A 25,194-nucleotide genomic window follows, 5' to 3' on the forward strand; every position below is an offset into this window, starting at 1 on the left:
AATTTTGCACCGCTGAGCGGCGTGATAGCTCCCCAAGGCGGTATTGATTCGCAGTGATTTGGGAACTGAAGCTGTGCAAATAAAGGTGGATGACTAGTTGTTCATGTAAATGAGCTAGTTATTAGCTCGTTGTGGGCCAGTTTGTGGTTTTTGACAGGAGACACAGGAACCACAAAGGCCTGCCAGTATGCCCATGTGAAGGAGGTAGCAACAAAGCGGGGAGCCAGTTGTGGCTGTGGGAGATAATCATAAAGTAGCATAAATGGAGAGGCTCAGAGAGGCCCTCATGTGGCCCACAGTTGCCATCACATGAGCAGAGCTTCTTGAGCATCCAACATTTGGAGTGCAAATGCTGAGGCACTTGGGGGTGGGGCGGGGGGGGGGGGGCGGTATTCATGAGCCTGCAGCGATCAGGTGGTTGTAAGGGCAGGGTCCAGGAAGCCTTGACAGTCGAGCTGGTAGCAAACAAGGTCTTGACATGGATTCAGCTACTCCAAGATAGGGAAGAGTAGTGATGAGGAGCAGCATCTGTAGTAACAGATGCAGTCCTCTCAGCCTGAGGACCACAGAGGTGAGGAATGAAGGGTAGGAAGGCAATGAAGGTGACACCCTCAACATAAGGTAGATGGTTTCTGACATCTGTCCTTGTTGAGAACCAGCCCAGGCCTCCCAGGTCATGTGGACATGCCTTGCTAGTAGCTGTAAAAGTTAGAATGGCTTCGAACTTTTTCACTTCTGGATCATACCAAGGATTGGCAATGGACGTTGGTGGCATTTCTCAGGTGGCAGCACATTATTACTTAAGGCAGGTCACAGATACCCTGTTTGAGTTCCAAACAAATAAACAGGCACAAAGGGAAATGGGATCTGCCTCCATCGCTGGATTCCCTCAAGTACAGGGTGTCATTTATTGCACCCATGTGGCCATCAAGGCAACGAGTGAACAGTCTGGGAGATTCATCAATCCATAAACATTCAGCCGGTCTGCGACCACAACAAGTGCTTTATGCAGATGTGTGCACGCTATTCTGGCAGCTGCCATGATGCCTTCATCCACCGACAGTCACAAGTGCCACAGCTTTAAATGGCACCAGCAAGCATCTGGGGATGGCTGCTAGGGGTTAATGGATATCCCTTGAAGAGATGACTGCTGACATCTTTGCATAACCCTGTAACAGAGGCACAGGTGCTATAATCGATGTCATCTGGCCACAAGGACTGCCATCGAGCAGGCCAACAGGCTTTAGAAGATTTGATTCCAGTCCCTTGTTCAGTCAGGCTGTGCCCTCCAGTACAACTCCTCAAGGGTGTTCCAAATCGTGATGGTCTCCTGTGCTTTCCATAACATGGCCTTCCAGAGAGGTGTGAATCTTGAAGAGGGAGAAGCACTCAAATGACACAGCTCCTTAGAAGACAAGGAGGGAGATGCATTGAAGAATTTTGCCTGTGCTTTCCAGGGAGGCACCGGACCGCCTAAGGAGACAAGGCTTCAGCATCTATTCTTCTTGTGGGACAGTTGGCTCTGAGAGTCTTCTTCCTTTGAGTGAGAGAATGCATCCATGTTACACCCAACTCTGAATGCTGCTGTTGTTCCATCCAAGGCGGGTGGCATAAGTCTCCAGCTGTCCCCGAGTACAGTCCTTTGTATTGCTTCCTGACTTCTCTCTTTTGCCTCATTTCATGTGAGGAATAGAAATACACGTCAGAAACAGAATTACCTGGAAAAACTCAGCAGGTCTGGTAGCATCGGTGGAGAAGAAATCAGTTAACGTTTCGAGTCTTCATGACCCTTTGGCAGAACTACACTACAGAAATACACGTGTCTGAGCAGAAGCAACATGTCCATTGTACTGACTCATGTAACATCCACAAAACATATCACCCAAGTGAACCACAATGCAATGAATAATGCGGCGCCCTGCACTTGCATCTGCTCCTACGGGGTACTGCCCCTGTGGCTACAGATGAGGTGGAGGCATCCAACTCATTTGTGTCTGCATGGTGCTGAGATGCACATGGCGGTCATCCTTGCCATGGAGGTGCCGGGGGCACTTCCACAGGCTGTTGCATTGGCATCAGTGCAGGGGCAGGCTTTTGTCACAGGGCCTTGCTGCATAGATGCTTCCTCATTCAGAGGGACCAAGGAGGCAGATGAAGATAGTGCCCTGTGAGAGGTGGCCCCCTCATTGTCATCTGTGACTGCCTCAGCTCTGTCATGGTGCAGTCGATTGTTAGAGGGAACCGCCAGCAAGGGCATCCACTGCCTTCCACATCTTTGTGCCACTCACTGGTGAATGCATTCTGTGCAAGTCTGCACAATTCCTGCATCAACACAGAGTTATGCCACAAGTGGCTCTCAACAAGGATGTCCACTCTCTCAATGGAGGAGCTCATGCCCTCAAAGGTCTGAGACATTGCAAAGCACATGTAATGAATAGACTATTCCATTCTCAGTCCATGACGCCATACTGCTTCAGGGAACACCGACAAGTAGGCATATATCTCACACGGCGGTTTTAGATGGGCACCTTGTGTGTGACTCCTGAGGCACTGCATCTCTGCCCAGCTCAGCATGGCTGTGTTTGTTCTCCATCCTTTGAGGGGGGCTGCCCACAGCTACCTCTGCTTTTCTCACCTCCTGTTCACTCATGAAGTGTGATTCACCCATGCCACCCATTCCATGCTGGATTGGGGTTCCATATCTGTGGTTGTGGAAGGTGTGCTTGAATGTTGTGATGGTGAAGGCTCTGGAGTCTCGTTTTCTATGGCGATGCTGATGACATTCCTCTTGCAGCCATGAGCATTCCCTCCACAACTGGTCCAGTGGGGGGACATAAGAAGGTGGGCATGAAAACTCACATCAGTTAGCAGATGCTTTTGCACAGTTGAAGCATGACATTACTGTTGAAGTGTTGGCATGGTGTCGACCTGGGAGATTTACACTTCATCTCCTTTACCTGGAGATTTTGAAATCAATTCACCATGTCTTGGATGGAATCCAAGTAACATTCACACCACACAAGTGTCAGACAATGACTATCTCCAACAAGAGAGATTCCGACCATCGCCCCTAGATGTTCAATAGCATTACCATCACTGAATCCCCCATTATCAACATCTTGGGGGTTACCATTGACCAGAAACCGAACTAGACTAGCCATATAAATACTATGGCTACAAGAGCAGGTCAGAGGCTAGGAATCCTGCGACGAGCAACTCACCTCCTGACTCCCTAAAGCCTGTCCACCATCTACAGTGCACAAGTCAGGAGTGTGATGGAATACTCCCCACTTACCTGGATGAGTGCAGCTCCTACACCACTGAAGAAGCTGGATAAAGCAGCTCGCTTGATTGGCACCACATCCACAAACATTCACTCCCTCCACCATCTACGAGATGCACTGCAGGGATTCACCTTAGACAGCACCTTCCAAACCCATGACCATTATCATCTAGAAAGACAAGTGCAGCAGGTAGATGGGGGACACCACCACCTGGAGGTTCCCCTCCAAGTAGCTCACCATTTTGACTTGGAAACATTTCACCATTCCTTCACTATCGCTGGGCCAAAATCCTGGAACTCCTTCCAAACACCACTGTGGGTGTACCTACACCACATGGACTGCAGCGGTTCAAGAAGGCAGCTCACCACCACCTTCTCAAGGGCGATTAGGGATGGGCAATAAATGCTGGCCCAGCCAGCAACACCCACATCCAGTGAATGAATAAAAAAAAATCCCATCTCTCCTCACCCACTCCCTGATGCAATGCAACTCTTGTAACTTCTCCTCCATGGAAGTAAGAGTAGCAAGCTGGAGCAATCCACTACATGAGCAAGCCCTCTCTCTGGCATTGTGAACACTTTTCTTCTGCAAGGTCGAGAGGGAGTGATAAAGGTAATGCTGCCCTTCCTCACTACTTCTGGTGGAATAATCAATTCCAGTGGTCCCTTCTACACAATAGCACTAGGGTTCAGTAATGCTCTTGGGTACACATTTCCTCTATGTTCAGGAGCATTTTGTGCTCTCAGCTTCTCTGTATACTTGTGACTATGGACTGGAGGCTTCTCATCTGGGTGTCATGTTGAGCTCGCCTTGCCAAACCTAAGACCATCATTAAAATGCTTGTGGCACTAAACCCATGTTCTCCCCACAACATTACAGCTATTCATACGTAAGCCATCTTCCGCCACCTGGCTGGCTGGCCTTCTGCTGCCACTGTCAGAAAACTGAACACATCTCTTTGCTCCCACTGCCTCCAAAAGAACCTCACGGGAGGCATCTGAGAAACATGGGGTTTCCCTGGCCTGACCCGGTGCTGTCCTGCACTGTCTCCATCACTGCATGAAACAACTACCACAATAATGGATGCAATTTGTTCTATAAATTGGGCCCGCTCAGTGCAACTCACATGCGTCCTCCACCTGCCAAAAGCCCCTAATTGAATGGAGATCTCAACATCAGTCCAATTAGTGGCCGCTTCTTACTAAATCACATCGCACATCTAAAATTGATGCAGTGAGGTATCGAAACCCTGAAGTGCTCCCGATAACAGGGTCCAGAGCCCAGAATGAAATTCCAGTTCAAAGACTCAGTCAATGACATTTCATCTGGTTATTTCAGATTTCCAGCTTCTGCAGTCTTTTGGTTATGATATTTGTGCAAGATGGAAAGAGATTGTCAGAGATTAACAGGCCTATGCAAAACCTTTCTCTCAGTGACTGAGAAGTGCCTCAACTTCCTGTGGATAACTGGATGCCAGTTTCAGAACTTTGCCATCTGCAGCAGATACGCTTGAAGGCAAATTGCAACAATGGATTGAAAGTTTCCTCAACTATTTGAATCGTGGTTCATTGTTGGTTAGCACTGCAATTTCAGCTAATAAGTTACATGTAAATCAAGCAGATGCCTGATGCATTTGTCTGGGTGGTCTTCATTTCTGTCTGTTTTTCTATTGAATGAGATGACACAGTTGCCCATCATCATTTCACTGCGGCAACCCCACAACATGTAAGAAATCACTGGTGACTGCCATATGTCTGTCTTTTGTATCAGCAAGTGACTACAATTGTGTTTCAGTAGTTCAATGTGTTATACCCTAGGGAGTTAAGTATAGCAAGGCTTTCCATTGTAAGTTGTCCTGCTGAAATCTGAGCATGCATAATGAAACAGCCATTGGGTTGTGGGAGAGTTTCATATGGACAAGTGGTGCAGCTGGGATAAGTTGAAATTGCAGCATTTTGTGACATGGTGTCTTGTAACCTCAACCTGCTACATGGTACTGGTGATCTAGCCTTACAGAATGTCAACTTTTCTTGCATCTTCTCGCAGGTCCTGACACACTGCACACAGTGCTAAAGCATTTCATCATCATCTTCCTTGTCTGAATATCGCTGTAAAGCCAGTGTATCTGGGAGTGAAATTTTGGACGCAAGTGCAAAAATTGGCACTAACAAATCAGCCCATTTTAAACACTGCCTGCTTTTCTTTTAAGAGACAAACCCTAATCACAGGCCTACATGACTGTGCCCATAATACAGTATCACAGAATCTTTGCAGTCAGAAGGAGGCCATTCGGCCCATTAAGTCTGCACTGGCTCTCTGAAAGGGCATTCTACCTAGTTCCATTCCCCTGCCTTATCCCCATAACCTTGCACATTCTTTCTTTTCAGACAGCAATCCAATTCCCTTTTGAATACCTCAATTGAACCTGCCTCCATCACCCTCTCAGGAAGGTTGTTCCAAACTCCAACCACCCTCTGGGTGAAAAACAATTTCCTCACATCACTTTTACTCCTTTTGCCAATTATTTTGAATCTGTGCCCTCTAGTTCTTGATGCTGTCTTGAGTGGGAACAGTTTCTCACTATTTACCCTGTCCATACCCCTCAGGATCTTGAATACCTCTATCAAGTCTCCTCCCAGCCCTCTTTTCTCCAAGAAAAACAGTCCCAACCTCTCCAATCTATCTCCCTAGCTACAGTTCTTTATCCCTGGAATCATTCTTGTAAATCTCCTCTGTACTCTCTCCAGTACCTTCACATCCTTCCCCAAGTATGGCGCCCAAAACTGGACGCAGCACTCCACATGAGGCCTAACTAGTATGTTATACAAGTTCAACATGACCTCCTTACTCTTATACTCAATGCCCCTATTAATAAAACTTAAGATACCATATGCTTTATTAACTGCTCTCTAAACATGCCCTGCCATCGTCAATGACATATGTACAAATACACTGAGGTCCTCCTGTTCCTGCACCTCCTTTAGAGTTTCTCCCTTTATTTTATACTGTCTCACCATATTCTTCCTGCCAGAATGAATCACCTCATACTTCTCTGCATTGAACTTCATCTGCCACTATCCCCTCATCATTCCTGAACTATGTGCAGCCTTTGCCTTCACAACACTATGTAATGGTAGAGAAGTTATTGCAGGAGGTTCTCTGGGTACAACTGGAATAACCTCTGGAGTTCCCTGATGAATCTATCTTGATTCTGTCCTATTTCTCATCTATAAGCTGCTCCTTGGCAACATCATCTGAAAACAAGTCAGATCCCACATGAATGTAGCTGACACCCAGCTCTGCAGGATCGTCTTTCAAAACTACCCCATTACCTCTATGCTGTCAAACTGTTTGTGCAACATTGAGTCCTGAATCATTTCCTAGCCACCAATCCCACCTCACTCCTTGGCCATTGTCTGAGAGTGCAATGAGTGTCCTCATGATTCTCAGCTGAGGTTCCAAACCCCTGTCCTCACCATCACCAAGACCACCACCCTAATATCTCCATAATATCACTCGTCTCTGCTTCACCTTTTCCATGCTTCTGTTACTTTTAGACTTGACGATTGCAATGGATTCCTGGCTAGATTCCCATCCTCAGCATTCTATAAGCTTGAGCTCATCCAATACACTGCCACCTGTATCCTAACATGCACTAAAATCCATTCACCGATCACGTCTGTTCTCGCAGACATAGTGATTCCCAGTCCAGCAGCACCATAATTTTAAAATTGTCCTGCTCATGTGTAAATCTTTCCAAGGCCTTGCTTTTCCTATCTCTATCCTCCTACTACAGTCCTACAACAACTCTGCGCTTTTTCAACTCTTGCTGCTTGTGCATTCTCTAGTGGCTCCACCATTAGTAGCTGTTCCCTTCAGCTTTCTAGGCCCTAAACTCTGGAATTAATTCCCTGAACTTCCTGTCGCACCAACTATTTATTTCTCCTTTAAGATGCTCCTTAAAACCTATCAAGCTTTTACAACCTGTTGTACTTCAAGCTCCTACGTCAAATAACTTCTCACCTTCAGTGATTTCAACCTCCAACTCAATTCATCGTATTCTCTCCTCACTGGATTCACTGCCCTCCTATCCTCCCTTAATCTCTCCCTCCATATAAACTACCCAATACATATTCACAGTCAACCCCTTGAACTTACTCTCTCACATGGCCTCACTACACCCATCATGCCAATCGCAGAACTGGCCATTTCTGATCACTTCCTAGTATAAATCTCCACCCGATCTACCAATCTACTCAACCATGCCCTGACTTTCACTTTTGATACTCCAGTTCCCATTAGAAGCATTACTGTCTCTCACCCTTGATGTTCACCCTGGCAGGGTCCCTATCTCTGCTCCTTTAAGTTCAAGAGACACGGAATAGATATGGCAAACGACTGGTTTAGCCATCCACTGCGAGATCTGGCTGGACCACATAAAACACTGTCAGGTCCAGTTCTCGACTGCCAAAAAACTGTTCATTTTCGCAGGCTCAGGGCAAAGTCTCAATGCTGCTGCTACTTTTTTTGAGATTTGATAATCAGCCTCACCTCCTCCACCTGATCTCCTTACTCAAGGATGGATATATTTGCATTGGAGACAGTTCATAGAAGGCTCACTAGATTGATTCCTGGGATGAAGGGGTTGTCTTATGAGGAACAGTTGAGCAGGTTTGGTCTATACACATTGGAGTTTAGAAGGATGAGAGGTAATCTTATTGAAACATAAAAGATTCTAAGGGGGCTTGACAGGGTGGATGCTGAGCGGATGTTTCCTTTCGTAGGAGAATCTAGAACTAGGGGATACAGTTTACAAATAAAGGGTCTCCTATTTAAGATGGAGATGAGAAATTTTTTCTCTCTTAGGGTTGTTAGTCTTTGAAATTCTCTTGCGTGGCAAGCAGTGAATATATTCAGGGCTGAGTTAGACAGATTTTTGATTGACAAGAGAGTCAAGGGTTAGGGGGCACAGGCAGGAAAGCGCAGTTAAGGCCAAAATCAGATCAGAGTCTTATTGAATTGCGGAGCAGGCTCGATGGGACAAATGGCCTTCTCCTGCTCCGATTTCTTCTGATCTTGTTACCATGGAGAAAGTTATCAGCCTGCCTGGTAACAGCTGGTGTTCAAATTAAACATAGGCACCGCTCACCGGTCTCTTAGATTGAAGTTTGAATAGTGACCACTAACACTTAGATTGTAGTCAGGCACGCAGGAAGAGGCAGCACCAACCTAAAGGCTCAGGTTAGAGAAAGAAAAGGAGGACAGAAAATTCCACATAACACACTGATCACACGTTATTTGTCCCCGGTTCTATATTTTTATTTCTTTTCAATTAGTTTGGGGGAAACAGGTAGTTTGGAAACATATGTGCTCAGTATATCTTTCTCACTGGTAAATAAGTTTTGTTTTCTATATTTGTTGTTTGAACGTGTGTGTCACTGATGAGGCCTGCATTTGTTGCACATCCTTAATTGCTGTGAAAAGGTGGTGGTGAGGCGCTGTCTATGTGTTGTAGGTATACCCAAAAGTGCTGTTTGGAAGAATGTGTCAGGAATTGACCTGGAGACAGTAAAGGGACAGAGATAATGGGCAGAATTTTCCAAGCCCACTGGGGATGGGCGTGATATGGTGCGACCTGCTTCACAACGGCGTGAAGGCAGGTCGCAATTGTCCGCTCAGCCGTCAACGGCGGGCTGCGTTTCCCACCATCAGTCAGCGGGCAGCTAATTGTAATACATCAGCATATAATTAAAAGGCCACCCCGCCAGGCTGTTGGAACCCCAACGTATCGTCCATCCATGTCGGCAGGAAAGCATGCCAGCAAGTTTCACAACAGCACGCAGGCAACGTGCACTTGGCGGCCTTCGCTCTGGAGGAACTGAGGTGAGTGAGCAGCAGTGTTTTTCATAGCTCGCCTGTTGTTTACAGCCCTCAGGGGGGCTGGGGGGTGTGGGAGGGGTGGGGGAGGGAGTATACGGGGGCAAGTGCTGGCCAGCCTCAGAGGCGACTGCTGAGGAGGTGGGGTGTCCAGGCTAAGTGCTGGCCAACTTTGAGGCAACTGTGGGGGTGGGGGGGGTTGTGTCCAGGGGCAAGTGCTGGCCAGCCTCAGAGGTGACTGTTGCGTGGGTGGGGGCGGTGAGGGGTCAAGTGCTGCCCTGGCGCTGCATCCTGCTCAAAGACAATGAAGGTGGGGGGCAGGGTAAGCGAGGGAAGTGACCATGCATTAAGGACACCTGTATAAACTGACCATGCCTCTGCAACTAAGACAGGTCAGGCACAGCCACAGTGATGTGATTGGAGTCAGTCTCCTAGCCTGCCTGCCCATGCAAGCAATGCGGTGGCACCAAAGGGCCACCAAGGGCTCCATACCTTAACCCCAACCCCCGCAGGACAGACTCTGAAACCGCCACCACTTTATTGGGCCACAGAGCAAGTCTGTGGCCGCGGAGCAGTTGGGCTGCACATGTTATACGATCGCCTCGTCAACACTGGCCATGTAGCAGTCACTGCTGGAGGCGCTCATAGCCCCTTGCAATCTCAGCATTCCGGTTTGGACCAGCATCCCCCATTTCGCAGGTTGACAGGGCAGCCATGCAGCGCACTCTGGCCATCCGAGGGGTGACCAGCACTCTCCGGGAAGCATTAAGGGGCAGTCACACAGGGCCAGGAAAGGCGCTAAGTACAGCCATGATAATCACGTCTCTCTCTCTCTTTCATGCTGCAGGAGGACCACGTCAGGATCATGGATCCTGGTGACCAAGCTGTATGCCTGATGGCCTACAGAGAGTGAAGAAGACTGAGAAGAGAGTGACTGAGGCTCCTGGCCATGCAAAGGCAGGAGCAGTAACCTCATGAAGAAGGGACAGCAGGGGCTCCCGCACACGCTGCCCAGGGGCGACATTGAGCCGTGGCTGTACGGCACATAGTGACACCCAGGGTCTATAGACATCGCCTGCCATTCCTGCAGATGATCAAGAACCTGTGTTACTGACGACTGCACATGTCTAGGGATCTGGTGGCTCACATCTGCCACTTGCTGCAGGACTTGGCGCGAAGGGGACATGGAGGGCATCCACTGCCAGTGGCTGTGAAAGTGACCGTGGTGCTCAATTTCTATGCCAGAGGCTCCTTTCAGGGCTCCACAGGTGACCTCTGTGGGATTTCACAATCCGCCACCCACAAATGCATCCATGAGGTCACAGATGCCACCTTCTCCATGGCACACAACTTTGTACATTTCGTCCGGGACCGGGGCAGCCAGGATGCAAGGGCCATTGGATTCACCCTGATCTCGGGATTCCCACATGTGCAGGGTGCGATTGACTGCACTCATGTGGCGCTCAGGTCTCCATCGCTAAACTCAGTTGACTTCATCAACCGCAAGGGCTTCTACTCACTGAGTGTGCAGCTGGTATGTGACCCCCAGAAACGCATCCTGCAGGTGTGCGCATGGTTTCCAGGGAGTGTGCACGATGCATACACGCTGAGTCGCTCACAGATCCCTGCAGTCTTCCAGGGTCCACAGAGGCTGCAGGGTTGGCTCCTCGGGCACAAGGGCTACCCGCAGAGGACGTGGCTGATGACACCCGCGCAGCAGCCTCAGATGCAGCAGAGCGACGCTATAATGAGGCTCATTTAGCAGCTCGCAACTTGGTGGAGCAGACCACCGGGATGCTGAAGATGCGGTTCTGGTGCCTGGACCGGTCTGGTGGAGCCCTGCAATACAGTCCACAGAGGGTGTCACGGATCATCATCATCTGCTGCGCCCTTTACAACCTGGCACTCCAATGGGGTGAGGATCTGGCTGAGGAGGAGATGGAGGAGCTGCACGTTTCCTCTGATGAGGACGCTAATGGGAATGATGGTGAGGGGGTCCTCGGTGGTGACGATGATGGGGATGAGGCTCTCGCACTGGCTAGACGAGGCAGGCGCATTTGAGAGGCCCTCATAGCTGCCAGATTTGTGGAGGATGATGATGACATGCAGTGAGGTGTTCCCATAGATCCTCACAACATAGTTGTGAACGTTTGACTCCAGTCTAGCTTATTGCAGTACCAATATCCTCTGAGAATGCTCCTGTCATGGAGATGCAGTGGAGACCCTAATAGTTGTTCGATCACAGGAGGATGATGACAACATGCAGTCAGGACACTCCATAGATCTTCACATAGCCTCTGAGAATGTCTGACTCCTGTCTGGCCGAGCCAGCTCACTTGCGCTCCATGATCCTCTTTCCTATGGGTGCTGGAGGGCCCTTGGCTGACTCTGTGAGTGGAAGGGTAGCTGGAGCGAGATCGAGCTGTCCAGCATCCCTCTTGTTTACACAGTGTTGGAGGCCAGCTATGGCATCAGCAATGGAGTTAAGCTCATGCAGCAGTGATGTCCTGGACCAAGGTCTCCATGGCGGCCACCATGCTGCCAGTGTTGGCCTCGGTGCATTGCAATGCCGGCGCTATCACCTCAGCCTGAAGGTGGACTGATTCCTCCACTGTGCCTTGCAATCTGAGGAGCGCAGCAGACATCCCTTCCAGATGTTCCCTAGCTTGCCTTTGCAGCTCCAGCAACTGTGACATGACTGAGCCTAGAGGCTTGGCAAAGTTCTGGCCTCCATCAGTCCTCCAAGTGCCGGGGACCTGGGAAGTCCCTGCCTCCACCTGCTGTGGATCAGACAGTGCTCGTCAGATTGTGATCCTGAGGCTACTCTAAAGCTAGGTCCCGCTGAGGTGCATCTCTCTGCACTGGTGGAGGGTGTGGGTGAGCGCTGTGACAGGTCTCCAGGGAGGGCGAATTCAGGTTCCTCTTCAGAGGTTTCTTCGGGGCTTGATTGGAGGCTCTGGGTCATGGGCTCTGTCGGCTGTTTGGCAGATGTGCCTGCGAAAGCAAGGGGAGATAATTAGTGCATGGCAGTGGCCTGTGAAAAAGGACACATCACTCATCGCATGGTTGTCTGATGAACATTGCACTGCTGGATCCTCACTTGGTAGAGCAGCGCTGACCTCAACCTTCAGCGCATGACCAGTCCCGGTCATCGCCGGCCAGCTGGATGGTTCTGTTTTCGAATTCTGTCAGAACTTTGATCTCCAGCATCCCTCCATCTGTCTGTGACCTTTCCCTCCTGTTGTGAGCCAGTTTGTCCTGCATGGATAGAGATGGAGAGAGTGTATCAGGACACCTGCTGGGTCAAATGATAAGTATGCCTGGCCTGCGTGGGTGGTGAGCGGTCCCATGGACGGGATAACAATGACGGTGTGTGTGAGAGAGTGAATGGTGATGTCCCTTGTACTGTCAGTGAGTGAGGGCCCTGTGGATGTGTGATGGGTTTGTGAGTGCGAGAGTTGGGAGTGATGAAAAGAGTGACTTATTCTGGCGGAACAGAGGAGATCATTCATCTTTTTGCGGCACTGGATGACTGTCCTCCTCTGCAGGGCGTTTGCACTGACCACCGCTGCCACCGCCTCCCAAGCTGAGTTGGTGACTGCTGCCCATCCTGCGGCCAGAGCAGGTGTAGAGCACATCCCGGCGGGCCTCCACGGCATCCAGCAGTCGCTCGAGGGACCCATCGTTGAAGCGGGGGCTGAAGCCTTTTTTCCTTTGCTGGCTACACTTCCCGGGCAGCGGTGGTGATCTGGTGGTGATGAGCGATTTGCGGCTGCCTTTCAAAGGTGGCGGCGTGATACAACAGCGGGGTGATGGTGGGCAGGCGAATGAGAGCCCACTCACCATGGAAACAGCATGTTTTCTGGGAATAAATAAAAAATGAAGCAGGTTCAGGATGATACGGCATGAAAACCCGCCATTTTCGTCGGCAGGTAGGATTCCATTTTACCTGCTCACTATCGCACTTAGTGCAACTCTGGAAAATCCTGCCCATAGTTTCAGGCCAGGGTAATGTGGGGCTTGCAGGTGGCAGTGTCCCCATGTGTCTGCCGTTCTTCTAGGTGGTAGAGGTAGATTTGGAAGGAACCTTGGTGAGTTGATGCATTGCATCTTGTAGATGATATACACTACTGCTGCTGCTGTGCACCAGTGGTGGGGGGAGTGAATGATGAATGGAGCGCTGATCAAGTGGACTGCTTTGTGGTTTCAAACTCCTTGAGTGGTTGTTGGAGCCACAATAATCCAGACAAGTGGAGAATATACCATTACATTCCTGACGTTTAGATGGCGGACAAGCGTTGGAGTATCAGGAGGTGAGCTTCTCACAGTAGAACCCCAGCCTCTGACCTGTTTGCGTAACCACAATGTTTATATGGCCAGTCCATTTATATGGCTGGTCAATGGTAACCCTCCCTGGATGTTGATAGTGGAGAATTCAGTGATGGTAATGCTGTTGAATGCCAAGGGGAAATTGTTAAACTCTCTCTTGTTGGAGATGGTCATTGCCTGGCACTTGTGTGCATGAATGTTACTTACCACCTATCAGCACAAGGCTGAACATTGTCCCCATCTTGCTGCACATAGACATGGACTGCTTCAGTATCTGAAGAGTCATCAATGGTACTGAATACTCTACAATCATCGGTGAACATCTCTACTTCTAACCTTATGATGGAGGGGAGGTCATTGATGAAGCAGCTGAAGATGGTTGAACCATGACTTTATCCTGAGGAACTCCTACAACCATGTCCTGAAGCTGAAATGATTGGCCTCCAACAACCACAACGACCTTTCTTTGTGCTAGGTATGACTCTAATCAGTGGAGCGTTTGTTCGAACAAACTTGGGATATAATTGACAATGGCAGGCCAAATTTATTATTCATTTCTAGTCACTCTAAGATGAGTGTGGATCTTCGCTTGAAACCATTCTGCAGTGTTTATTCCGATGGTGCTCCTATCATGTTGATAGGTGGGAATTCCAGATTTTTGACACAATGACAAAGAAAGAACAGTGATTATATGTCCAAATAATTTAGATATCCTAAGTTCTTAATTGCTGCACTTTTGGAAAACCATCCAGGCCATTGTGTTTGTTTATGAAAATTGCCAGCAACTAATTTTATCAATAGGTTTCTGACCTGTGTAATTTTCTTAATTTAAAGCGAGATCCATCAGGAGCAGTATCTGTAAAGGATGTTTTGGCTCGAGCTGCAGCAAAGGGACTACTAGAAGGAGTTGAGGCACCTAGAATTCGAAAAAAGGAAGAAAAGCGAAAGAAAAGCAAAGTCTTTACACCAAAAACGGGGTCTTTCAGTGGGGCCCAGTCCAGAATCACTGAGTTTTTAAATGAACAGAAATCAGCTACAGTTAATGGAACCTCCGCAGCCTCCCAGCAATTATCTAGAAGTGATGCCAGTACAACCGGGTCAAGTACCAAATTACCACAACGAGTGCCTATTCCTACCTTACCTAATAGAGTAAAGAGAAATATTAGCAATGTTTCTTCAGTGGGAAGGATTGCTAGTAGGAAAGGAAGTTCAACTGGAACAAAACAAGAGATGAAATTGGTTTTAAAGCCAGTAGAGATGTTGCTTCCTCCAGTTACAATACGATACCTCAATTCATCTGGGGTTCAAAATCATGGTTATAATCAACCCTACCTCTTCCAGTACCATGGATTAACTAGTCAACCAGCATTCCCTTATTCACGTAATGCATTTGTGACTTCACTTGGTGTGAAAAAACAAAGAGATACAGGTATGTCTATTCCACGCAGGCAACCACGTCCTTGGCTCTGAGATAAAAGCTGACCATAGAAAATACTTTGAAATTTGAATTGCGTCTTTAATGTGTATTGCTTTGATGTTTTATATAATTGTTTTAAAAATATTTCAGTGTACATGTTTGAAGTATCTTGTACTGTCTATGAACTCATTGCTGGACAAGTAACATAATCTATGGGTTAGCTGATGGCAATAAAAGAATCAGAAAATAATGTATAGTCAGTAATCTTAAAATTTAAGCATACACACAACCATTTACCAGACATGCATTGTAACAGCAAAGATTTGCCAAGAGAAGGAAGGCTAGAACAATTACATGAGTGTCCTCACTAGCCAAAATATAGTGAAATCCTAAACTCCAGAAAGAACCCTTTGAAAAGGTAATTTTGGCAGCACTTGTTCTCTTTCTAACTGTTTTCCTTCTTGAAATGAAACTATATTCTATATATTATCGGGAGATAGACAAGCCAGTCCAGAAAAATCATAGTGACTCTGTTCGATCAAACTAATTTAAGTCAAAACCACACAACCTTTCCTTTCTCGGTTATTCCAGGCCACGTTTTTTTAACACTGAAGAACCAAACACGGGAAGAGCATGTAACCCTAATGATTCTCGACCTTTAATAAGAAGGTTGAGAAGAACTAGTTCAAGAGCTATGTACTAGGTACGAAACAAAAATAAAGTATTTAAAAATGAAAAACTTTGCTTTGCAACTTTCTACCCTGAATACAAAGCACAGAATTAGCCACTCTAATGAGGAAGCTTTAACCCAGAAGGGTATGTGCAAAATGCCTGTATTCAGTGAATATTAATCACTACACCAAAAGTGGGGTGATTGAATTACCTTCATTTGTTTTTACACCCATATTGTGATTAATCCACACAGTAGAGCCTCAAAGATGAAAATATCCAATAATATCCTGTAGATGACTGCTTTACATAGATTTAGGAAAATAAAGGGGTATGTAATGTTCTTTGTTTTCCAAATAACGTCCTTGTTGCATATCTACCTAATCTCTGATACTGAGTAGCTTAGGCTTTTATTTTGCAGCCTGAATATAGTAAGAATGGGGCCACTGGGTGCAGTAAAGTTTGAGTTCCACAGTAGCAGCACTATGTTGTCAGCAAATCAGATGCTTCCAGTCCCTTCTATCTTAATCTCTTTTCTACTTTGAAGCCTGGGGAAAGGTGGTAGGAACAAATAAAAAGCGAAAAGTAGACTTTGTTGCAACATCAGCTGTTCAAAAGGGAAAGTGTCTGAATGGACGCTGTTGGTGCTTGTGGTGATTTAAGGGTTTCCTCCCACTTCGCAAACTTACTATAATATAGTACATGAGAAAATCTTAGATGTAGTATGTTTATATCAAAAATCCCTTATACGGTGATTGATATCAAATGTAATTCTTTCAACAAAGTGTTAATTTATCATCATTTGATCGTCATCTACTTTTTATTTTGTATTCTCTATATGGCAGCCATTTGAGGGCTGTCTTTACCCACTGCATATTTAATATCTATCAACTCCCCAGCATGTTTGCTGAAAAGCATCCTATACCATCCTGCGTGTATTAACTCTTCTAATAATAATCTTCCTTTTGCATGCTTGAATCCTGTATCGAATAGAGATGTCCGCCTGTAGCTGGAACATCTCAGGATGATTCTGTGAAGGTCAAATAAAATAGTAGCTGCAGACTGGTACATCAAGGATCCTGCCTTATTTCTGGGCCTTAATAGCCACATTTATTTGCGGTGGGTGGGGAGGGCAGTCACTGAGTCCTCCATAACCATGTAAAGCTAAAACTGTTTGGCCTTCTCTCTATCTCCATTTTCAGCTTCATTAGTTGGGCCTTTTTTCTGAGTTAGTTGTTTTATGGTTGATAGGTCCAAGGTTTACAATGTCTGCATGAATCACCCCTGAAATATGTTTTGCTTAATTTCTTTCCCAGCTGACAAACTAATAATCTCCCACTTTGTTTCTCTAATCAACCTTCCAATGTCTACTTCCAAGAAAAAATAAAGTTAAACTATGTATTACTAGTAAGGAAACTGAATGAAGTATCAATTATAATGGTATTTAATCTTTCTAGTCTAAGATTAAAAATCAACAATACTTTTATTATTTTTGAAAGAAATTATGTCATCAAGGCTTTAACTTAACTTTGTGCTGAATGGTTAAGCCACAGCGTGATTGTAAGAGGAAAGAACTTTAATGGGTGTCCTGGAGATTGGGCCTTTATTTTGTGTGGTTCTGGCCTGAATTTGTTTAAGAGGACTAACATATACAATTTTGTTTGTTGGCTGGCTGATCTACAGTGGTATCTGGAGTGTAGCTAATCAAGAATATTGCAGACTTTTTGTTTAAATTCTCACAGTTACATGCGAATAGCTTCAAATTACTGGAGTTTAACACATACACCAACTATTGCATGTACATTTACGCCTGCTGTTAGAAAATTTAATAATAGTAAATCTTACATTTAACTGAAAAACTACCAATCAAATTACTGTATAAATAAAATGGGGGCATTAATAGTTTAAACATTGTTACTCCTTTCCTGAATAAGTGCATTGTAGATCAATGTAGCTTGTGGTGGGTACAGGAAAACAGTTAGAGAAGAGAGACATTGCCACCACTGTCCAGAATAACAAAAGTATTCAAAAATTGCAGAAGACAAAATTGCCATTATTTACTTTTAAGATAGAATTTGCTGATAGAAATGGCATGTGAAATGTCATTAAAATTAAATTGGTCTATTAATACAAATTTCAATCTTCAAATTACACTCAGTAATATAAATATGAATCACTATAGTATTATAATACTGCAGTGGGGAGCAATCTTGGGGAACTTTTAAATTAGTTTGAGTGGTTGAATATGTTCTATTCAAATGTTCTCATTTATTAAAAATTGTCAAGTTTCCTGTACACTTTGATGGTATGCACCATGACAGAGCTATTTTACCGTAAGTGTAAGGCAGAATTCTATTTCTTTTCTATAGTTGCATTTTTAGCACTCAGGTCAATTCTGGTCTCGCATAAAATAATGAGTTTGTTAGCTGCTCCAATTTGAAAGCACTGTGTCCATACACAAATTGGCATTTGCATGCACTTCCGACACAATCACGCCCTCACATTATTATTTAAATGAGTACCCAAAGAGGATGGCAAGCCATTCCATCCCCCAAACATGTGTGTTATTTCTAAAGCATTTAATGCATATATTTTATGAAAATTTAGATATGACCCCTGTCTCATTGAGAACAAATGTACTTTTCCGGCCATTGCTTTTTTTCTATAAATGAAGAATTTATTAAAAGAGGGTGGTATATTCTGTCATGTGAGTGTCTCCAAGGCATAGCCTGTGCAATCTCAAATTGATTTTTTCAAATCACTTAGATGCTGTACAAATATAGTGTTATAATGAAGACTCCATGCTGTTGCCAGTGATTTGAGGAATTAACTTATTCCCTTCAATGCAAGGAAAAGTATGAGCCACACATTGTGCCATTATGTAGCACGTACAATGAATAGAATTCTGCCAATAATCTCTTCAATATTTTAGTGTTATTGCACATTCTTTGTTCGTCTTGTAGTTCGAATAGGTTTGTACTTATTTATGTATTTGCTGTACAATGTTCCAATTACAATTAAATTGTAACAAATGTGCCCTTCCTTTGTAGTTTTTATTTCTATAAAAGTTTTAACAAAACAAGATTCTGCAGTAAAATGAGATGCCACAAATGGATTCTGCATCACAATATAACACATTATTCAGTGTTTGCCAATGCTTTTCAGCTTGGAATTGAATAAATTAAATTTATAACTTATAGATATCAAAGCTGTTCCTGGAAGCACAAAGCGGCAAGACTTGAAGCCAGAATGTACTGTATGCTCATCAAAAAGGACTTGAAGGCAGGATATTCTCTGTGCTCATTAAAAGATTTGAAGTCAGGATTGTCTGTGTGCATCAAATATTTCCAAACACTAAGCATATAGACTTGTCAATAGAGAATGAAGATAGGTTTTGGTAGAACATTACCTACATTTCCATAGTGAAATTAATGGGCATTTAAAGAGATCTGCCAGTTTTCTATAAAGCTCCAAGTGAATGTATTGGAATTGGAAAGAGCCGAGCATCTTTAAGTTAGGACCAGTAGAATTGAGAGTTAGAACTTCAAACTAACAACTATTTCAGGATCAATAGCAGAACGTTCTTCACACAAAAAGTTTAGTTCCATGCTCTCTCACCTTCAAAGTGGGAATTTGCACTTCATGATTTTCTGCCCATTAGTTTATTGATTGGAAAATTACAGGCTGTGCACCTGATTTCCTTCAATAAACACCTTACAAATGCTGTTTCATGCTGACTGCAGATGGTTTTCAGCATATCAAATGGACCTTATCAGAGCCAAAAAGCTCAGTAATTGTTTCTTTTAAAATCACTAGATGCCCTGATGGAAGCATAGCAGGTTTTTCTGGAGGGGAACCATTGACTTTCCTCAGCTATATCTACCTTATGAATTGCTCCAGTTGACAATTCCAAAAGGCCATGTTTACTGTCAGATGCTTACACAGGCTTTCCTATATTTAATATATATTTCCTATATGTACAATCCCATCATTATGTCAGTTGAAATTGTGAATATTTAAACAGCTTAAAGCCAGAAATGACCCTAGTAACTTTTATTGATTTAATTTGCATCATTTATCATCAGCACAAACTAAAAACTATCCAATATGAAAATTACAGGTTCATATAAAATCAAATATCAACCTCCTGATTTGATCTGACAGCAGCCCCATCCCAAATCCCTAGGAGTGGGTCTTTTAAATAATAGTGGCAGGCATCTGCACTGGTACAACTTGAGAGCCCGCCTCTCAGGCATGGAACTTGGAGCTGCACCGAGACTTAGAGAAGGTAAGCCAGCAGCTGAAGAAAACTGATAGCTTAATTTTTTTTTAATTCTCAGGAACGGTAGGGCCAAATTGGAATTGATTATCATTGGTTTGTTCATAGTTATGGTTTCACTAGGCAGAGAATAGTGCCTAGCGGGGGGAGTGCTTCTGGTAGAGTGCTCAGCACAGAGGAACTTGGCAAAATCTCCAGACCTGCTCTCAAAATGCTGCAATGATACAAACAACTTCTGCTTCATTGGAGTACAACAATGTCTTCTTCTGGTGCCACTGCATTTGTTCCTCTGAAATTCCCTGAATGATCTTTCCTCAACTGCCCCTCCCTCCCGCCGCCGGCTTATTCATCTCCATGCTGGCATTTGTCAACATCACCAAAGGAATGGTATTAAGTTCCAGATGGACGATGATAACGCCCACCTCCACGTGTACATCACCTTTCTTGACCCGTTCACTGCATGTGTTGTCAGACTGCTTTCTGACATCCAATCCTGTCTGAGTTGCAGATTCCTCCAGTTAAACATTGAGAAGCCATTATCTTTAGTCCCCTTCACATACTCTGTACCCTGGCCACTGGTTCCATCCCCCTTCCCAGTGACAGTCTCAGGGTGAACCAGGCTATTTGCAACCTCAGCATCAATTGTGAGCTATGGACTCAAAATGTCAACTACATTCCTCTCCGCAGATGCTGTCAGACCTGCTGAGTTTTTCCAGGTATTTCTGTTTTTGTTCAATTGTGAGCGGTTTGCCCAACCCCATATCCTCTTCATCACAAAAACCATTTACTTTCTTTTCCATATTATCTAACTCTGACCCCACTTCAGCTCATCTGCAGCTGAAACTCTCGTCCGTGTTTTTGTTAATTCGAGACTTGACTAATCCAATGCTCTGCTGGTTGGCCTCTCATTTTTTACTCTCCATAAACTTGAGCTTATCCAAGTTCTACTGTGCATAGCCTATCCTGCAACAGGCCCTGCTCATTCTTGTTTCCCAGATTTGAAATTCTCATCTTTGTGTTCAAATCCCTTCATTGCCTCACCCCCTCTCTATCTCTAACATTCTTCAGACCTTCTTCAAACCTCGAAGAATGTTGCATTCCTCCAACTCTGGCTTCATTTGTTCTGAAATCCCGTTGCCCCACAATTGCTGGCTGTACCTTCAATTATCTAGACCCTAAACCTAGGGATTCTTTCTCTGCACCTCTCCACCATTTTCTCCTTAGCGTTGACCAAACTTTTAGTTACACAGCTTAATCTTTCCTTTTTTTTGTTTAATTATGCTTCTGTGAAATACGCCTTGGATGTTTTCCTATGTTAAAACCACTTTACAGGTGCTAGCTGTTGGCGTAGTGTAAAAGAACAGACATTGGCCTAAACAAATCTAGGTTGACTACCTTGTGAGAAGTATCACAGAATTGTGCTTCTAGGATTACACATATCCTGGACTTTATTCTACACATACAAGTCACATTACAAAAACATCAATTATACATATGGGCTGAATTTTACCAGCCCTCTGGGGCCAGGCTAGGGGGGTGGGATGGGGGAGATGCTTGGTAGTGCCTGTCGCTTTTCTGTTGCTATGCCATTTTCTCAGCAGTGGGGAAGTTGGAGGATGGCCATCCTGCCCAAAGGCCAATTGAGCCACATAATTGACCAATTAAAGGCCTCTTCCCACCGCCGCTTTTTGGGCATTCTGCGGCCCACGGGCTACCGCGTGGCCAGCTCTGTGGTAACCCCACCCCCATTGTGCCTGCTTCCATGGTGTCCTCTCTTCCAGGTGTAGTCCCAGCATTGGCCACCGCTCCTAAGGCTGGACGCCTGTCCTTTAAAGGGACGGGAGCCCCACTGGCAATGCATTGGCTGCTGGATAGTAAAAATGTTGCTGCGGGTCCCACAAATGGCAGAGGTGGAGGTTTCTCCTGGCTGTTGGGCCTGTCGCTGGGGCCCTAGCCCGCTGAAAATATTCTGGCCATTATTATTGCTCTTTATCAACAAATTTTTCTCCCCATTTGCTTCTCTTCTCCTGTAGGTTCTTGGCCCAGATTGATGGATACCTTCAATTCTAATAATAAACACCATGAAATTTTACTCAAGTAGAATACTCCAGAGTCTATGGGGTCAATTTAAATATATTTCTCTGGGTGCAGCTCTTACAGCTGCACTGCTGACAGATATTGCAGCAAAAAAAATGCTGCTCTGAGATGGCCCAACAATCTCAGGCCCAGACTTTTGATTGTTTTATTTTCCTTTTAAAGGGGCCAATTACTGACAGCATCCACCATTTGTGTTTCAGGGATCCAAGCCTAAACCTCCAGGTGGGCCTTATTTCTGGTTTGTAGGCTGATACATCTCTTCTCAATGTTCCATATGTCTGGTATATTGCAAGTCAGGGAGGAGGAAGTAATTGGCCTAGGAAACCCCTCCGCAGGCCAAACCCCCATCTGAATAGCATGATTGTGTTTTGGGCAGATAGAGGCTCCATCCCAAGAGAGACCTCACAGAAACTACCAGTGAGGGCCTACTTCCAAGGCATTCTGCTGTACTCCTGCCTTACAGCTTTAGTGTGCCACCATGCCTGAGAAAATTCATGGGCAAGGGGGGATGGTGGCGGCCATAAAGTCCCATGGGTGCAGTTGCATCCATGGTATTATTCAAATGTCTTGTCAGCAAGGCTAAGTGACTTTGGATCCTGATCCTGACCCAGCATCTGTGGATGCACTTGTAACAGGTTCACTATATAATAATCGGGAACAGGAACCTTGACTGAATTTACCCTTAAGGGTTGCACCATTCTCAACATCTACCAGCGTGAAACCAGTTAACTCAGGAAACCTTCATGGTCAGTATGACTCAGCACTGGAAATCCATTTGGAGCACAAATCAGATTTAGTGGGATTGAATGAGCAGGGCAGATCCTGCATGGCCCCAATGGAATTCTTGTCTTGTCTTGTCTCTAGTAACTGCAATATACCATATGTAAACGTTGAAGGCCATGGGTTTAAAGGGGCAGTGGCTGTGTGGATAAGAAACTGGCTAAGGGGCAGAAAGCAGAGTTGTATTTCAGACTTGGGCAGGGGGTGGTGTGGGGGGAGGGTGGTGGAATGTGTAGGGATGTTCCCCAGGGGCCAATGTTGGGGCCATTATTTTAGATGCATATTAATGATCTGCACTTGAGTACATATGATGGGGAAAAATTTTATCCCCATCAAAGGGGGGGGGGGGGGGGGGGGGAGTGTGGGCGCAGGCATGCGCGCCTCCGATCTGCGCCCCCAATTGGGGGCGTGCCACCATTTTACGTGGGCGGGCCAGCGTGACGTCCTCCATGGAGTGCTATGCGCTCCCTGTGCGCATGGGGGGGTGGGGATTCCCTCAGCATGCGGGTAAAAGAGCGCACTGATCTCCCTGAGGCTAAATGCTGCCTCAGGGAGATCGGCTCCCAAATTAAAAATTGTTAAACAAATGATAGAAAGATTTCCCCGACATGTCTATAAATTTTATTGAAACCTTTATTAAATATTTAAATACCCTCATGAAACCTCATCCCGCTCATGGATGAGGTTTCATGCTTTCTCTGAAGGTTGGACGGACAGGTCGATTAATGATGTTAATTACTTTTTCAATGGCCTCAATAGGCCGTTGACAGGTCAGCAGGCATGCAGCTGATTTGGCTGCACCCCCGCCTTCCTGAAAATTGAAATGATGCAGGGCGATGTCAGGAGTTCCACCCGACGTCATCCAACATCATTTTACGCATCGGCGAGCAGGCCCCGTCCCCGCTCGCTGACCGGAAGATCCTTCCCATAACTTCAAAGTTTGTTGACATCACAAAACTAGGAAATGCATTAAACAATGAGCAGGATATTAAAAAGAACTTCGGGGAACATAGAATGGCGAAATGGTCAGGCACATGGGAGATGAAATTTAATGCAGAGGAGTGTGAAGTTACTTGTTTTGACAAGAAGAATAAGGAGAGGCAATATAAACTAAATAATAGATTTTAAAAGGGGTTGCAGGAACAAAGAGACTTGAGAGTGGCTCCAGGTGCAGTTTGCAGTTTGTGTTGCAGACTATGAGCAGAAATACATGACTCCTGAATGTCATACTAATAACAAAAAGTGCCATTGACTGTCAATATGTGGGGTGTTTCTTTGCTCTGTGATCAGTGTATAAATGCTGACAAGGCAGCCATGTTGGTTCCAAGGCAGAATTCTGTCCCAGTAATCGATACTGTCAGTTGGCTACCGTATAAAATGGTAGAGCGGGACCACCTTTGTGCTGGCTACTGAGGACTAGTGCCAGTAGATCCTGCTGAACAATTAAAAATCTTTAAAATATAGGCCCTTGTCCAAGCAGCAGCCAATCACTTTGTAATGGACTTTAGTAGGTGCTACTTCTGTCACTTTTAAATTATAGCATACCTGTGTCATGTTCACAGAATCATTCAGCACAGGTACAGGACAAATATCCTTTTCTTTTAATAAAATATATTTTCATCCTACTTGCCAAAATTAGCACAATCCAGTAAAATGGGTGATATAGCCCTCTACCAATTGCTGTTCTGAAAGCAGCTAATGAAGATGCACGAGAACAGACTGAAATAACATTGTGGAAATTCTGTCTCCTGCTCAGGGCGGAGCCCCAGCATACCATTTTATGGCTGTATATGGATAATTGAGGATGCACCATTCACTTCATTGTGGTGTAGCAATATGGATAATTCACTGGCAAGTCATGATGGCTCTTTATAAAGTTAGTAGATAAGACTTGACAAGTCCTTTATCAGTTATATTGGATGGACTGTGAGCTTAGTGCAACATCCAGGTTCCAAAATTGATTTCAGTGGAAATGAAACTAGCAGGCAGCTAATCCACAACACTAGTTTTACACCAGGCAGGTGTAAAATGCACTCATAATAAGCAAGTCCACAAGCTTACTTTTCAGTGCATCACCTCCCAGATTCTAGGTCACATTAATCCTCATTTTGCTACATTTTTATTGATACTGTACTATACAAAATCCTTTAAGGTTGTCAGTTTTGGAATAAGCTATACTTTAGATTTTTGATGTAAAAATATAATTTTCAAAAAAATAAATACAATGGTACATGGTCCTTTAAAATGAATAATATCTAAACTGATAAATGTTGGTGGACTTTATTTTTCCATTAATAATTTTTGGCTCCAGGCCAGTGCAGTTTGCAGTTTGTGTTGCAGACTACGAGCAGAAATACGACTCCTTAATGTCATACTAATAACAAAAAATGCCATTGACTGTCAATACGTGAAGTGTTTCATTGTTGTGTGATCAGTTGCAAGATCAGAGGCAGAGTTAGACA

At 45.1% G+C, this 25,194-nt stretch overlaps 1 protein-coding gene across 1 annotated transcript in view; it reads left to right on the forward strand.

Moving 5' to 3' along the window:
- Window positions 1-18,856, forward strand: part of LOC144691973 (putative methyltransferase NSUN7) — a 151,447-nt gene extending 132,591 nt beyond the window's left edge. Inside the window, exons 11-12 of the mRNA XM_078560888.1 lie at window positions 14,325-14,919; window positions 18,777-18,856. Of these exons, the coding sequence (XP_078417014.1) occupies window positions 14,325-14,919; window positions 18,777-18,856 (675 nt within the window). The remainder of the gene's footprint in view (window positions 1-14,324; window positions 14,920-18,776) is intronic.
- The last annotated feature ends 6,338 nt before the right edge of the window (window positions 18,857-25,194 follow it).

Source organism: Cetorhinus maximus, chromosome 1, assembly GCF_964194155.1.
Source record: "Cetorhinus maximus chromosome 1, sCetMax3.hap1.1, whole genome shotgun sequence".
Lineage (NCBI taxonomy): Eukaryota > Metazoa > Chordata > Chondrichthyes > Lamniformes > Cetorhinidae > Cetorhinus > Cetorhinus maximus.